This window comes from Carcharodon carcharias, chromosome 5 (assembly GCF_017639515.1).
Source record: "Carcharodon carcharias isolate sCarCar2 chromosome 5, sCarCar2.pri, whole genome shotgun sequence".
Taxonomy (NCBI): domain Eukaryota; kingdom Metazoa; phylum Chordata; class Chondrichthyes; order Lamniformes; family Lamnidae; genus Carcharodon; species Carcharodon carcharias.
Genome location: NC_054471.1, coordinates 51,105,001 through 51,117,823, shown reverse-complemented (window position 1 = coordinate 51,117,823; position 12,823 = coordinate 51,105,001). Strand labels below are relative to the sequence as shown.

The window sequence follows — 12,823 nt, the reverse complement described above, 5'->3', positions numbered from 1 at the left end:
AAAAATTAAATGCACTCCCTTGTCTCTAAAATGATTTTATTCATTGGGCTGTTACTTAAAAAAGAATTGTCCTACATTTTCCATTGAAAGAAACTGCAGCATAAATGTAGCTGTGTGAGATGTATTTTTTCCGGTCTCATGTGTGATCAAGGAGCCGGAGTAAATTAAAGCCAATGGGATTTCTACTGGTTGGAGGCATACCTGGCACAAATGAAGGGGGTTGTGGTTGCTGGCGGCCAACAATCACTACAGATGCTTGTCAGGGTAGTGTCCTAGGTTCAGCAATCTTCTGCTTCATCAATGACCTCCCTTTCATCATTACGCCGGAAGTGAGGATGCTAGCTGCTAATTTCATAGTGTTCATTATCATTCGCAACTCCTGAGGTGCTGAAGTAGTACATGCAGTAAGACCTGGACAACATTCAGACTTGGGCTGATAAATGTCAAGTAACATTCATGTCACACAAACATCGAGAGGGAATCTAACTATCTCCCCTTGCTGTTCAATGGCATTACCATCGCTGAATCACCTACCATCAACACCCTGGGATTCAGCATTAACTAAAGACTTAATTGGACCCGCCAACATAACAGTGGCCACAAGAGCAGGTCAGAGGTAGGGAATACTGTGGAAAGTTACTCATTTACTGACTTCTAAAAGTCTGTCCATCATCTACAAGACACAAGTCAGGAGTATGATAGAACACCCTCCATCTGCCTGGATGTGTGCAGCTCCAACACTCAAGAAGCTCAACACCATCCCGGACAAAGCAGCTCACTTGATCAGCACCCCTACCACCACCATAAACATTCACTCTCTCCATTGCCAGTGTGCAGTTGCTGCAGTGTGTACCATCTGCACAATACACTGCAGCAACTCACCTAGGCTCCTTCTATACCACCTTCCAAACTTCTACCACCTAGAAGAACAAGGGCAGCAGACTCATGGGAACGCCACCATCTGCAAGCCCCCCTCCAAGGCACACTTCATCTGACTTGAATTATATCGCCGTCCCTTCACTGTTGCTGGAATATAATTCTGGAGCTCATTTCCTAACAGCACTATGAGTGTACCTACATCAGGTGGACGACAGTGATTCAAGAAAGTGGTTCACCACCACCATCTCAAGGGCAATTAAGGATGGGCAACAAATGCTGACCCTACCAGCAATGCTCATGCCCCGTGAATGAATAATAAAACACATCTCACACTCTCAGCGCCACACTCAGAGAAAAGCTGCCATGGTGTTAAGGCCAATCACTCCCACTGCACCTCTGGAATTCAGCTATGTTCATGTTTGGACCGAGGCTGTAATGAGGTCTGGAGCTGAGTGGCTCTGGTGGAACCCAAACTCTGCATTGGTGAGCTGGCACTTAGATCACTTTGCCAATGATTGAGATTAGGCTGATGCAGCAATAATTTGCCAGGTTGGATTGGTCCTACTTTTTAAGGACAGGAGATCCCTGAACGATTTTCCGCATTTTCATGTAATTGTCAGTGTTATAACTGTAGTGGAGCAGCCTAGCAAGGGAAGAACATCAGGATCATGCCAGGTGATTTATTAGTATACCTCATGGCTCACAGAGAGTAGAGAGGAAGAAGGGAGCGGCAGAGGCGCCTGGTTCGTCAAAGGGAGGAGCACCTCCCTAAAGATGAAGGGGCGGCAGGGCCTGTCGTGAACACAGCTGAAGATCCACAGCGAGCCATCGCTCTTTGGCACCTCGCTAGACCCAGGGCCTATAGGCGGCACCTGTCCTTCCTACAGATGACTGAGAACATTGTCGCCGAAGACTGCAAATGTCTAGGGAACTGTTCGGTTACATCTGCCACCTGCTGCAGGATTTGGCGCCAAAGGGACATGGAGGGCATCCGCTATCAGTGGCCGTGAAAGTGATTGTGGCACTCGATTTTTATGTCATTGGCTCCTACCAGGGCCCCACAGGTGACTGTGCAGAATTTCACGAGCCTCCATGCCCAAGTGTGTCCAGGAGGTCATGGACGCCATCTTCGCGAAGGCACAGAACTTTGTGCATTTTGCCTGGGATCAGGAAAGTCAGGAAATAAGTGCGCTAAGATTTGCCCATATCCCAGGTTTTCCACAGGTGCAGGGTGGCATCGACTGCACTCACACGGTGCTTAGATCTCTGTGGCAACAGTCAACTACATCAACCACAAGGACTTCCACTCGCTGAATGTTCAGCTGGTGTGCGACCACCACAAACAAATCCTGTAGGTCTGTGCGCGATTCCCAGGAGCATCCATGATTCCTACATCCTCAGCAGCTCTCAGATTCCTGTCTTCCTCCAGGTTCAAGAGAAGCTGCAAGGTTGGCTCCTCAGACACAAGAACTGTCCACAGAGGATGTGGCTGATGACACTCATGTGGCAGCCTCAGACTGCAGCAGAGAGACAGTACAACAAGGCTCATGCCACAACACTGACTTTGGTGGAGCAAACAATGAGCATTTTGAAAATGAAGTTCCAGTGCCTCACCAGGTCTGGTGGGGCACTGCAATACAGTCCCCAGAGAGTGTCGCGCATCATCGTTCCATGCTGTGTGTTCCACAACCTGGCACTGCAATGGGGGGTGGACTTGGCTGAGATGAAAGCGCTCACGTATCCTCCGATGGAGAGGACGTCAAAGAGCATGATGATGATGATGAGGTCCTCAAAGATGAAGATGCTGGCGATGAGGCCGTCACACTGGTCAGACGAGACAGGAACGTTCAGGAAGCCCTCATTGCTGCAAGACTCGTGGAGGATGATGACGAGATGCAGTGAGGACAGTCCTGACATCTTCACCTTGCATCTGTGATGTTTGGCTCCTATGCAGCTGATGGCATTCCTCCACCAGTCTGTGACCTCTCCCTTTCGTTGTGTGCCAGCTTGTCCTGCAAGAATACAGTCGGAGAGAGTGTAAACAGGATGGCTGCCAGGCCAGATGATAAGGATTCCTGGCATGTGTGGGTGGTGAGCGGTGCCATGGACGGAATGAGGACGCAATGCGAAGAGCAGCTGTAGGTGTGTGTCAGAGAGTGAATGGTGATGCCCCTTGGACTGGCAGTGAGATATCCCTGTGGATGTGGGATGGGCTTGTGAGTTGAGAGTGATGAGAAGCCCACCGCTGCCGCTGCCTCCCATGCTGGATTTGTCAAGTTGCTTGCTGGTCTTTGCCTAGAGCAGGGTTGGAGGACTTCAAGGCGGGTCTCCACTGTGTCCAGTAGGTGCCTGAAAGAGGGTCACTAAGTTTGGGGGAAGCATGTTTCCTCCCTTTTGTAGCCATGACTTTGCAGTATCTTCCAATGTCTTATAGGGTGCTAGCTCTGTGCAGAGGCACCCTTTAAACATGGCGCCCGGATTACTGAAGGCTGAGGTGACGGCATGACGGGCAATCAGATGTCACCCAGCCAGTGATTGGGCATGTTTCCCAGGAATGCATTATTCATGTGGCGGAACGCCACGGGAATGGGACGATGCAGCACGAAAAGTCGCCATTGCGGCCGGTGGGTAAAACGTCCTGCTTCCCGTCTATTACCGTGCTTTGTTCAAATCTAGGACGATTCCGCCCCTTGTCTTTTGCATTAATATGCTGGGGTCTGCCTTAATTGACGATGGGGATGTTCATGGAGGCTCCTACAGCTAGCTGTTTAATTATCAAACAACACTCAGGACTGCGTGTGACAGGAGTGCAGAGCTTTGATTTGATCCTTTGGTTATAACATTACTTAGCTCTGTCTGTACCATGCTGTTTCTGCTGTTTAGCATGCATGTAGTCTTGTGTTGTTGTTTCACCAGGTTTTGCTTTACATTTCAAGGCGTGCCTGGTGCTGTTCCTGACAAGCTCTCCTGCACTCCTTGTTGAACCAGGTTTGGTCTCCTGGTTTGATGGCATTGGTACGATGAGCAATATATCAGGCTATGAAGTTTCAATTTTGCTGCTGCTGAGGCCACATAGCACCTCACGGATGCCCAGTTTTTCCCTACTATCTGTTCTGAATCTATCCCTTTTAGCACAATTATATTTCCACATGACATGCTCTGTGTGAAGTCAGTAGTTTCCTTCACTAGGACTGTGCAGTGGTCACTGACAGATGCATCTCCCTTATCTATATCAGTTATTGTAGCTAGCTCCCTCAATGGGTCACTGAATTTATCCAATGTGTAACTGAGCTATAAAGACTTAGAAAGTCTGAGGTTTGATCCATGAATGGGAAGATAGTGGCACAGTGATAAAGTCATCGAACTAGTAATCCAGAGTCCCAGGCTAATGCTTTGAGGACACGGGTTCAAATTGCACCATGGCAGCTGGTGGAATTTAAATTCAGTTAATAAAAATTTGAAATTGAAAACTAGTCTCAGTATTGTTGACTGTGAGCCATTATTAATTGTCGTAAAAACCTATCTGGTTCACTAATGCCATTTAAGGTAAGAAAATCTGCTGTCCTTACCTGGTCTGGCCTACATGTGACTCCAGACCAACAGCAATGTGGTTCACTCTGAAATGGCCGAGCAAGACATTCAGTTAAAGGGGCAATTAGAGATAGGTAAAAAATGCTGGCCTTGGCAGTGAAACCCACATCCAACGAAAGAATAAATAAAGAAAAAGACTGTCTGATCTCAGGATATTATGTTAAGGATCTTATATTGGCTATAGATTAGGCAGGAAAACATTAACTATGATGCCCACCATTGACCATTACCCAACAGTGGCATTTGTGGCTGATGGTTAGCTTAAAAAAAACCTGTCGAAATTCACGGTTACAACTGAAAATGGGGGTCATTTGATTGAGGTACCAGAGAGAGTTTGGCACCCAAAGAACCATAATTCAGTGGGGTGGGGTGGGTGGAGAAATTGATTAAGGGTTTTTAAAAAGAAGCTTTCTGATACGTTTAATTCTTTCAGCTAGAATGGTATGAAAATTAAATTGTCCCATGTCTGAGACATGGACATTTACACATGCTCCTGAAATAGAACACAGCAGTAGGTGGATGTTAAAAGCTTCATTTGAAGGCGAAGCCTGAACATCTGGCATTTTAATGTCATTTCAACTGTCCTTCCTTTCATTTTGGAAGTCTAATGTGGAATTTATGATGTGCATGTGAAGAGAAACGCTAGGTACTATGTGAAAATAACAAATTGTTTGAAAATTTAACTGTTAGTACCCCATGGGAATCTTGGATACAGTAATGAATTGCTTTTTAGCTCCCTGGAAGTATTGCACACTGATCACAGCAGGCGTGCTGGAGCCCACTGACCATATTGAGAACAATTCTACAGGAAAAGTTGACACAAGTAGGACCAGTCCAAGGCCTGTTGATACAAGCCAACCTTTGCAAGGCCATAATGTGGTGCGGTCTTCAAATTTCTCAAACATTGTTATTTATAATTAGCAACAAAAATTTGGTATATGAAGGGGTAGCCTATAATGCAGCAACTTGAGGCAAGTCTGAATTTGGGGATCAGATAGGGCAGAACTGAGAGACTTTTAGTGTGCAGCTCTCTGTGCTTTGCTCAATCTTATTCCTCAAAGGGCATAAAACAATTGCAATGAGTGTGTATAGAATTCTCGCTTTTTCTCTTATTCTTAAAATGTTCAGTCTTCCTTGGACGCTCACTTAATAACAATTTGTTTAGGGCATAGAAAAGTGATAAGTAAAGAGAAGCTGCATTTGCTTATTCAGATAACCTTTCTTTAAAAAGTGCCTCAGTTCAATGACTAAGCGCTTAAAATATTGACACTGGACAGGTAATAATTCAGATCATAGCACATGGTGCAAGACACGAACCACATAAAGCACAAATGTCTCTCTGTGACTTCCCATTAGATTTTTTATTCTTTCATGGGACATGGCATCGCTGGTTCAGTCAGCATTTTTACTGCCCATCCCCAACTGACCTTGAGAAGGTGGTGGTGAGCTGCCTTTTTGAACCGCTGTAGTCTGTGTGGTGCAGGTCCACCCACAGTGCTGTTCGGGAAGGAGTTCCAAGATTTTGACCCAGCGACAGTGAAGGGATGGTGTGTGGCTTGAAAGGAAAATTGTAGGTGGTGATTTTCCTATGCATCTGCTGCTCTTGTCCTTCCAGGTGGCAGAGGTCATGAGTTTGGAAAGTGTTGTTGAAGGACAACTTGTAGATGTACACACTGCTGCCACTTTGCGTCAGTGGTGGATGGAGTGATGCTGAATGTGATGGGTGGGGTGACAATCAAGCAGGCTGCTTTTCCTGGATGGTGTTGAGATTCTTAAGTGCTTCTGGAACTACGCTCATCCAGACCAGTGCGAAGTATTCCATCACACTCCTGACTTGTGCCTTGTAGATGGTGGACAGGCTTTGGAGAGTCAGTAGGTGAGTTACTCTCTGCAGAAGTCCCAGCCCCTGACCTGCTCTTGTAGCCACAGTATTTATATGGCTAGTTCAATTCAGTTTCTGGTCAATGGTAACCCACAGGATGTTGATAGTGGGGGTTTCAGCGATGATAATGACATTGAATGTCAAGGAGAGAGGTTTCGATTCTGTCCTGTTGGAGGTGGTCATTGCCTGGCACTTGTGTGGCACAAATATTACTTGCCACTTATCAGCCTAAGCCCAAATGTTGTTCAGCTCTTGGTGCTTTTGGACATGGGCTGCTTCAATATCTGAGGAGTCACGAATGGCGCTGAAAATTGTGCAATCATCAGCGAAATCCCCATTTCTGACCAAATGATGGGAGAGTCATTGATGAAGCAGCTGAAGATGGTTGGACACTGCCTGAAGAACTCCTGCAGTGATGTCCTGGAACTGAGATGATTGATCTCCAACAGCTACAACCATCTTCCTTTGTACTGTCTTTGACTCCAACCAGTAGAGAGCTTTCCCCCTGATTCCCACTGACTTCAGTTTTGCTAGGGCTCCTTGATGCCACACTTGGTCAAATGCTGGCTTGATGTCAAGGGCAGTCACTCTTACCTCACCTTGGGAGTTCAGCTCTTTTGTCCATGTTTGGACTAAGGTTGCAATGAGATCAGGAGCTGAGTGGCCCTGGAGGAACCCAACCTGAGAGTCAGTGAGCAAGTTATTGCTCAGTAAGTGCCGCTTGACAGCACTGTCAACAACTCCTTCCATCGCTTTGCTGATGATCAAGAGTAGACTGATGGGACCTTAATCGGCCAGGTTGGATTTGTGCTGCATTTTATGAACAGGACATACCTGCGTAATTTTCCACATTGCCGGGTAGATGTCAGTGTTGTAGCTACATTGGAGCAGCATGGCTAAGAGCACAGCTAATTCTGGAGCACAAGTCTTCTGTACTATTCCCAAAATGTTGTCAGGGTTAGGGTTGGGGACATCAGTAGGAGTCTGAGATGAATTATCCACATGGCACTTCTGGCTGAAGATTGTTGCAAATGCTTCAATTTTGTCTTTTGCACTGATGCTCTGGGCTCCTCCATCTTTGAGGATGGGAATATTTGTGGAGCCTCCTCCTCCATTGACTTACTTGATTGTCCACCACCATTCACAACTGGACGTGGCAGGACTGCTGAGCTAAGATCTAACCCATTGATTGTGGGATTGCTTAGCTCTATTTATTTCACACTGCTTTCGCTGTTTGGCACGCAAGTAGTCCTGTGTTGTATCTTCACCTGGTCGAAACCTCATTTTGTGTATGCCAGGTGCTGCTCCTGGCATGTCCCTCGGCACATCTGCATTGAACCAAGGTTGATCCCTTGGTTTGACGGTAATGGTAGAGTGAGGGATATGCTACACCATAAGGTTACAGATCGTGCTTGTGTACAATTCTGCAGCTGTTAATGACCCACAGAGCCTCATGGATGCCTAGTTTTGAGCTGCGAGATCTATTTGAAATCACCCCATTTGGCACAGCGTTAGTGACACACAACACAATGGAAGGTATGCTCAGTGTGAAGATGGGACTTTGTCATCTCAAGGATTGAATGTTGGTCACTCTTACTAATACTGTCATGGATAGATACATCTGCGATGGGTAGGTTGGTGAGGATGAGGTCAAGTAGATTTTTCCCTCTTGTTGGCTCCATTACCACCTGCTGCAGACCCAGTCTAGTAGCTATGTCCTTTAGGACTCAACCAGCCTGGTCTGTGGTGGTGCTATTGAGCTACTCTTATGCTGGATATTGAAATCCCCCACCCAGAGTACATTCTATGCCCTATCCACCCTCAGTGCTTCCACCATGTGGTGTTCAGCATGGAAGAGTACTGATTCATCAGCTGAGGGGGCAGGGGTTGGGACACAGTTAATGGTAATCAGCAGGAGGTTTCTTTGCCCATGCTTGACCTGATGCCACGAGAGTTCATGGAGTCCAGAGTCAATGCTGAAGACCCCCAGGTCAACTCCATCCTGACTGTATACCACTGCGCTGCCACCCCAGGACAGGGATGTACCCAGGGATGGTGGTGGTGGTGGCTGGGTTGTGTGTAAGATATGCTTCCGTGACTATGTCTATGTCAGGCTAGTGACCTCAAGCCCCTTGACTGGTCTGTGAGACAGCTCTCCCAATTTTGGCACATGCCCCCATGTGTGTGTTAGGAGGATTTTGCAGGGTTGACAGGGTTGGTTTTGCCATTGTTGTTTGTGGTGCCTAGGTCGACACTTCATGTCCAGCTTCATTCCTTATTGAGTTGTTTTTAGCAGTTTGTAACAACTGAATGGCTTGCTAGGCCATCTCAGACAGCACTTAAGAGTTAACCATACTGCTGTGGTTCTGGAGTCGCATGTGGGCCAGACTGGGTAAGGGCTGTAGATTTTCTTCCCTGAAGTACATTAGTGAACCAGACAATCAACAATGGTTTCATGGTCACTGTTTTAATTCCAGATTTATTGAATGAATTTAAATTCCACCAGCTGCCATGGTGGGATTTGAACCCGTGTTCCCAGAGCATTAGCCTGGGCCTCTGGATTATTAGTTCGGCAAAATTACCACTATGTCACCGCCCATTTTAATATAGTGTACAAGAATAGTCCAGTCATGAATTATACTCATGGGCTGATTGGAAACTGATTATACACATAGTTAATATTTGTTTTATTTTTGATAATTGTCAATTTCATGCAGTTACTGTCTCAGAAGAACATTTTCCCGGCTGTAATTAATTTAAGCCATTTTTAATTTTTTTCTTTCTCTCTTTCACAGATGGCAGAAGATTGCTGCTTGGATGTAATTGGAAGCTTTATTGGTCCAAATTCGAGATTAGGAATTTCGGTAGAGGACAGTAAAGATATACATTCCTGGAACATCAGTTCAGATGGAGTCATATTGAGTTGGATAAGGACTGACCTAGTTATTGATATAAAAGGTGATGTGTTGGTCTTTTATTCTTGTCTGTACTGGTGGGAGCATTGCATTTATCAAATAATAATCAGCACTTGTGTTGACTTGATGGGAATGAAATACAATGCAGCAGTAATGAAACATTCACCCTATCTTACAGCATCTGTGGAGAGAAGGACAGTGTTAACTGCTGAGTTTTTCCAGCATTTTTTGTTTTTGTTTCAGATTTCCAGCATCCACAGTATTTTTATTCACCCTATCTTCCTTACTCCACAGATGTTCCCTCACCCCCTGAATGTTTCCAGAATTTACTGATTTTACTTCCAAACCAATGTTGAATTGGTTAAGTTTGAAGCATTTACTATTGATAGGGGATTCCTGTGTGTGGATTGGAGTTGGGGGTTGGGGGCAGTAGATTTATTTTGAGAAAGTGCTTCACCCTCGCTCCCCACCCTATATTTGCTCCTTGGATTTGAACAACACTAGCCAGATTCGAACATGTAGCATGGGCCTTGTCACATCAGAAGAGGCAGACTAGGTAAGATTTCCCTCTTCTCTTCCTTGATGAATCAGTTGATGATTTCCTGAATTTAAAAATTTAGTTTTACAATTGACCATGGTGAGATTATGAACTTTTTGCAAGTCATTACTCAAAGCTATTGGGTTGTTGAGGCAGTGCTATTAACACTAGGCTAGAAGTTCCAGACTAGAAACAGTTTAAACAGAGCACCCACTTGTAAAGTTCATTGCAGTTATTAAAGATGTTACGTGTGAGATATTCAAATTGAAGTGTGGATTTTGCATATGTTGCATTTCTCGACTGAGAAATTATATGCAGGTATAAGTTGTTGGTGTACTGACAATTATTTTGCTAAGCACAACCAAATTTGATGGCAGTGAAACCTAATTTATATGTGTCCCAACAACAACAACTTGTATTAATAAAGCAAAAGCAAAATACTGCAGATGCAGGAAGTTTGAAATCGCATGTATAATAGTGCCTTTAGCATAGTAAAAATGTCCCGAGGTGGTTCACAGGAAGATAAACAGATCAAATTTGATGCCGATCACATAAAGAACTATTAGGACAGCTAACCAAAGGCTTGGTAAAAGAGGTAAGTTTTTAAGGAGCGACTTTGAAGAAAGAGAAAGACTTAGAGTGGCAGAGAAGTTTCAGGAGGGAAATTCAGGGCTAAGGGCCTAGACAATGAAGATGCAGCCCTAATGGTGGAGTAGTGATAATTGTGGATGTGGAATAGGTCGGAACTGGAGGGGCTCAGAGATCTCAGAGGATTGTAAGACTGGAGGAAGTTACAGGGAAAGAGAGGGGCAAAGCCAATTGAGGGTTTTGAACACAAGAATGAGAATTTTAAAGTTGAGGCATTATTGAACTGGGAGTCACTAGGTCAGAGAGCAGAGGGGTGATGGGTGAACAGGATTGGTATATATCTTATTTTAAAGCTTATATTATAATTTACAGTGAGTGGTGCAAATGTTCATTTATTGAATGTTTTATATCAACATCAGGCAGCATTGATGTGTTATTTGTGGTGCACGAGGCTCTGAGACAGCAGGTTTTGGGGGAGGTATAGTGATATTGTCGCTAGACTAGTAATCCAGAGAACTAGGGTAAAGCTCTGGAGACCCTGTTTTGAATCTTGCCACGGCAGATGGTGGAATTTGAATTCAATAAACAAACCTGGAATTAATAAAAATCTAATGATGACCATGAAACCATCGTCGATTGTTGTAAAAACCCATCTGGTTCACTAATGTCCTTTAGGGAAAGAAATCATCGTCCTTACCTGGTCTGGCCTACAAGTGACTCCAGGATCACAGCGATGTGGTTGATTCTTAAATGCCCTCTGAAATGGCCTAGCAAACCACTCATTTGTATCAAACCGCTACCAAGTCACCAAAAAGGAGTGAAACCAGATGGCATCGACCTAGACATCGGAAATGACAATGGCAATCTCAACCCTGTCGATCCTACAAAGATCTCCTTATTAACATCTGGGGACGGGTACCAAAATTGGGAGTGTTGTTACACAGACTAGTCAAACAACAGCCTGACATAGTCATCCTCACGGAATCATATCTTACAGATAATGTCCCACACACCACCATCACCATCCCTGGGTATGTCCTGTCCCACCGGCAGAACAGACCCAGTAGAGGTGGTGGCCAATGGTATACAGTCGAGAGGGAGTTGCGCTGGGAGTCCTCAACATCAACTCCGGGCCCCATCACGGCATCAGGTCAAATATAGGCAAGAAAACCTGCTGCTGATTACCAATTACTGCCCTCCCTCAGCTGATGAATCAGTGCTTCTCCATATTGAACACCACTTGGAGGAAGCACTGAGGGTGGCAGGGGCACAGAATGTACTATGTTTGGGGAACTTCAGTGTCCATCGCCAAGAGCGCTCGGTAGCACCACTACTGACCGAGCTGGCCGAGTCCTAAATGACGTAGCTGCTAGACTGGGTCTGCAGCAGGTGTTAAGGGAACCAACAAGAGAGAAAAACATACTTGATTTCATCCTCACAAACCTGCCTGTCACAGATGTATTTGTCCATGACAGTATCGGTAGGAGACGAAGTTCGGCCTTCATATTGAGGATACCCTCCAGCGTGTTGTGTGGCACTACCACCGTGCTAAATGGGATAGATTTCTAACAGATCTAGCAACTCAAGACAGGCTATCCATGAGGTGCTGTGGGCCATCTGCAGCAGCAGAATTGTACTTGAACACAATCTATAACCTCATGGCCCGGGAAATCCCTCACTCTACCATTACATTCAAGCCAGGGGATCAACCCTGATTCAATGAAGACTGCAGGAGGGCATGCCAGGAGCAGCACCAGGCATACCTAAAAATGAGATGTCAACCTGGTAAAGCTCCAACACAAGGCTACTTGTGTGCCAAACAGCATAAGCAGCAAGTGATAGACAGAGCTAAGGAACTCCACAATCAACAGATCAGATCTAAGCTCTGCGGTCCTGCCACATCCTTGAATGGTGGTGAACAATTAGGCAACTCATTAGAGGAGGAGGAGGCTACACAAATTACCCCACCCTCAATGATGGAGTAGCCCAGCACATCAGTGCATAGGATAAGGTTGAAGCATTTTCTACAATCTTCAGCCAGAAGTGCTGAGTGGATGATCCATCTCAGCCTCCTCTGGAGGTCCTCAACATCACTGATGCCAGTCTTCAGCCAATTCGATTCACTCCACGTGATATCAAGAGACGGCTGAAGGCACTGGATACTGCGAAGGCTATGGGGCCTGACAATTTTCTGGCAATATGACTGAAGACTTGTGCTCCAGGACTTGCCGTGCCCCTAGCCAAGCTGTTCCAGTACAGCTTCAACACTGGCCTCTACCCAGCTATGTGGAAAACTGCCCAGATATATCCTGTACACAAAAAGCAGGACAAATCCAACCCGGCCAATTATTACCCCATCAGTCTGCTCTTGATCATCAGTAAAGTAATGGAAAGGGTCATCAACAGTGCTACCAAGTGGCACTTGCTTAG

General features: G+C 45.5%; 1 protein-coding gene across 2 annotated transcripts in view; it reads left to right on the top strand.

The window, feature by feature from the left end:
- Positions 1–12,823, top strand: part of crybg1a (crystallin beta-gamma domain containing 1a) — a 319,813-nt gene that overhangs the window by 298,561 nt on the left and 8,429 nt on the right. For both annotated transcript variants that reach the window (XM_041188918.1, XM_041188920.1), the window contains one exon: positions 9,148–9,310. In XM_041188918.1, coding sequence (XP_041044852.1) covers positions 9,148–9,310 — 163 coding nt within the window. The remainder of the gene's footprint in view (positions 1–9,147; positions 9,311–12,823) is intronic.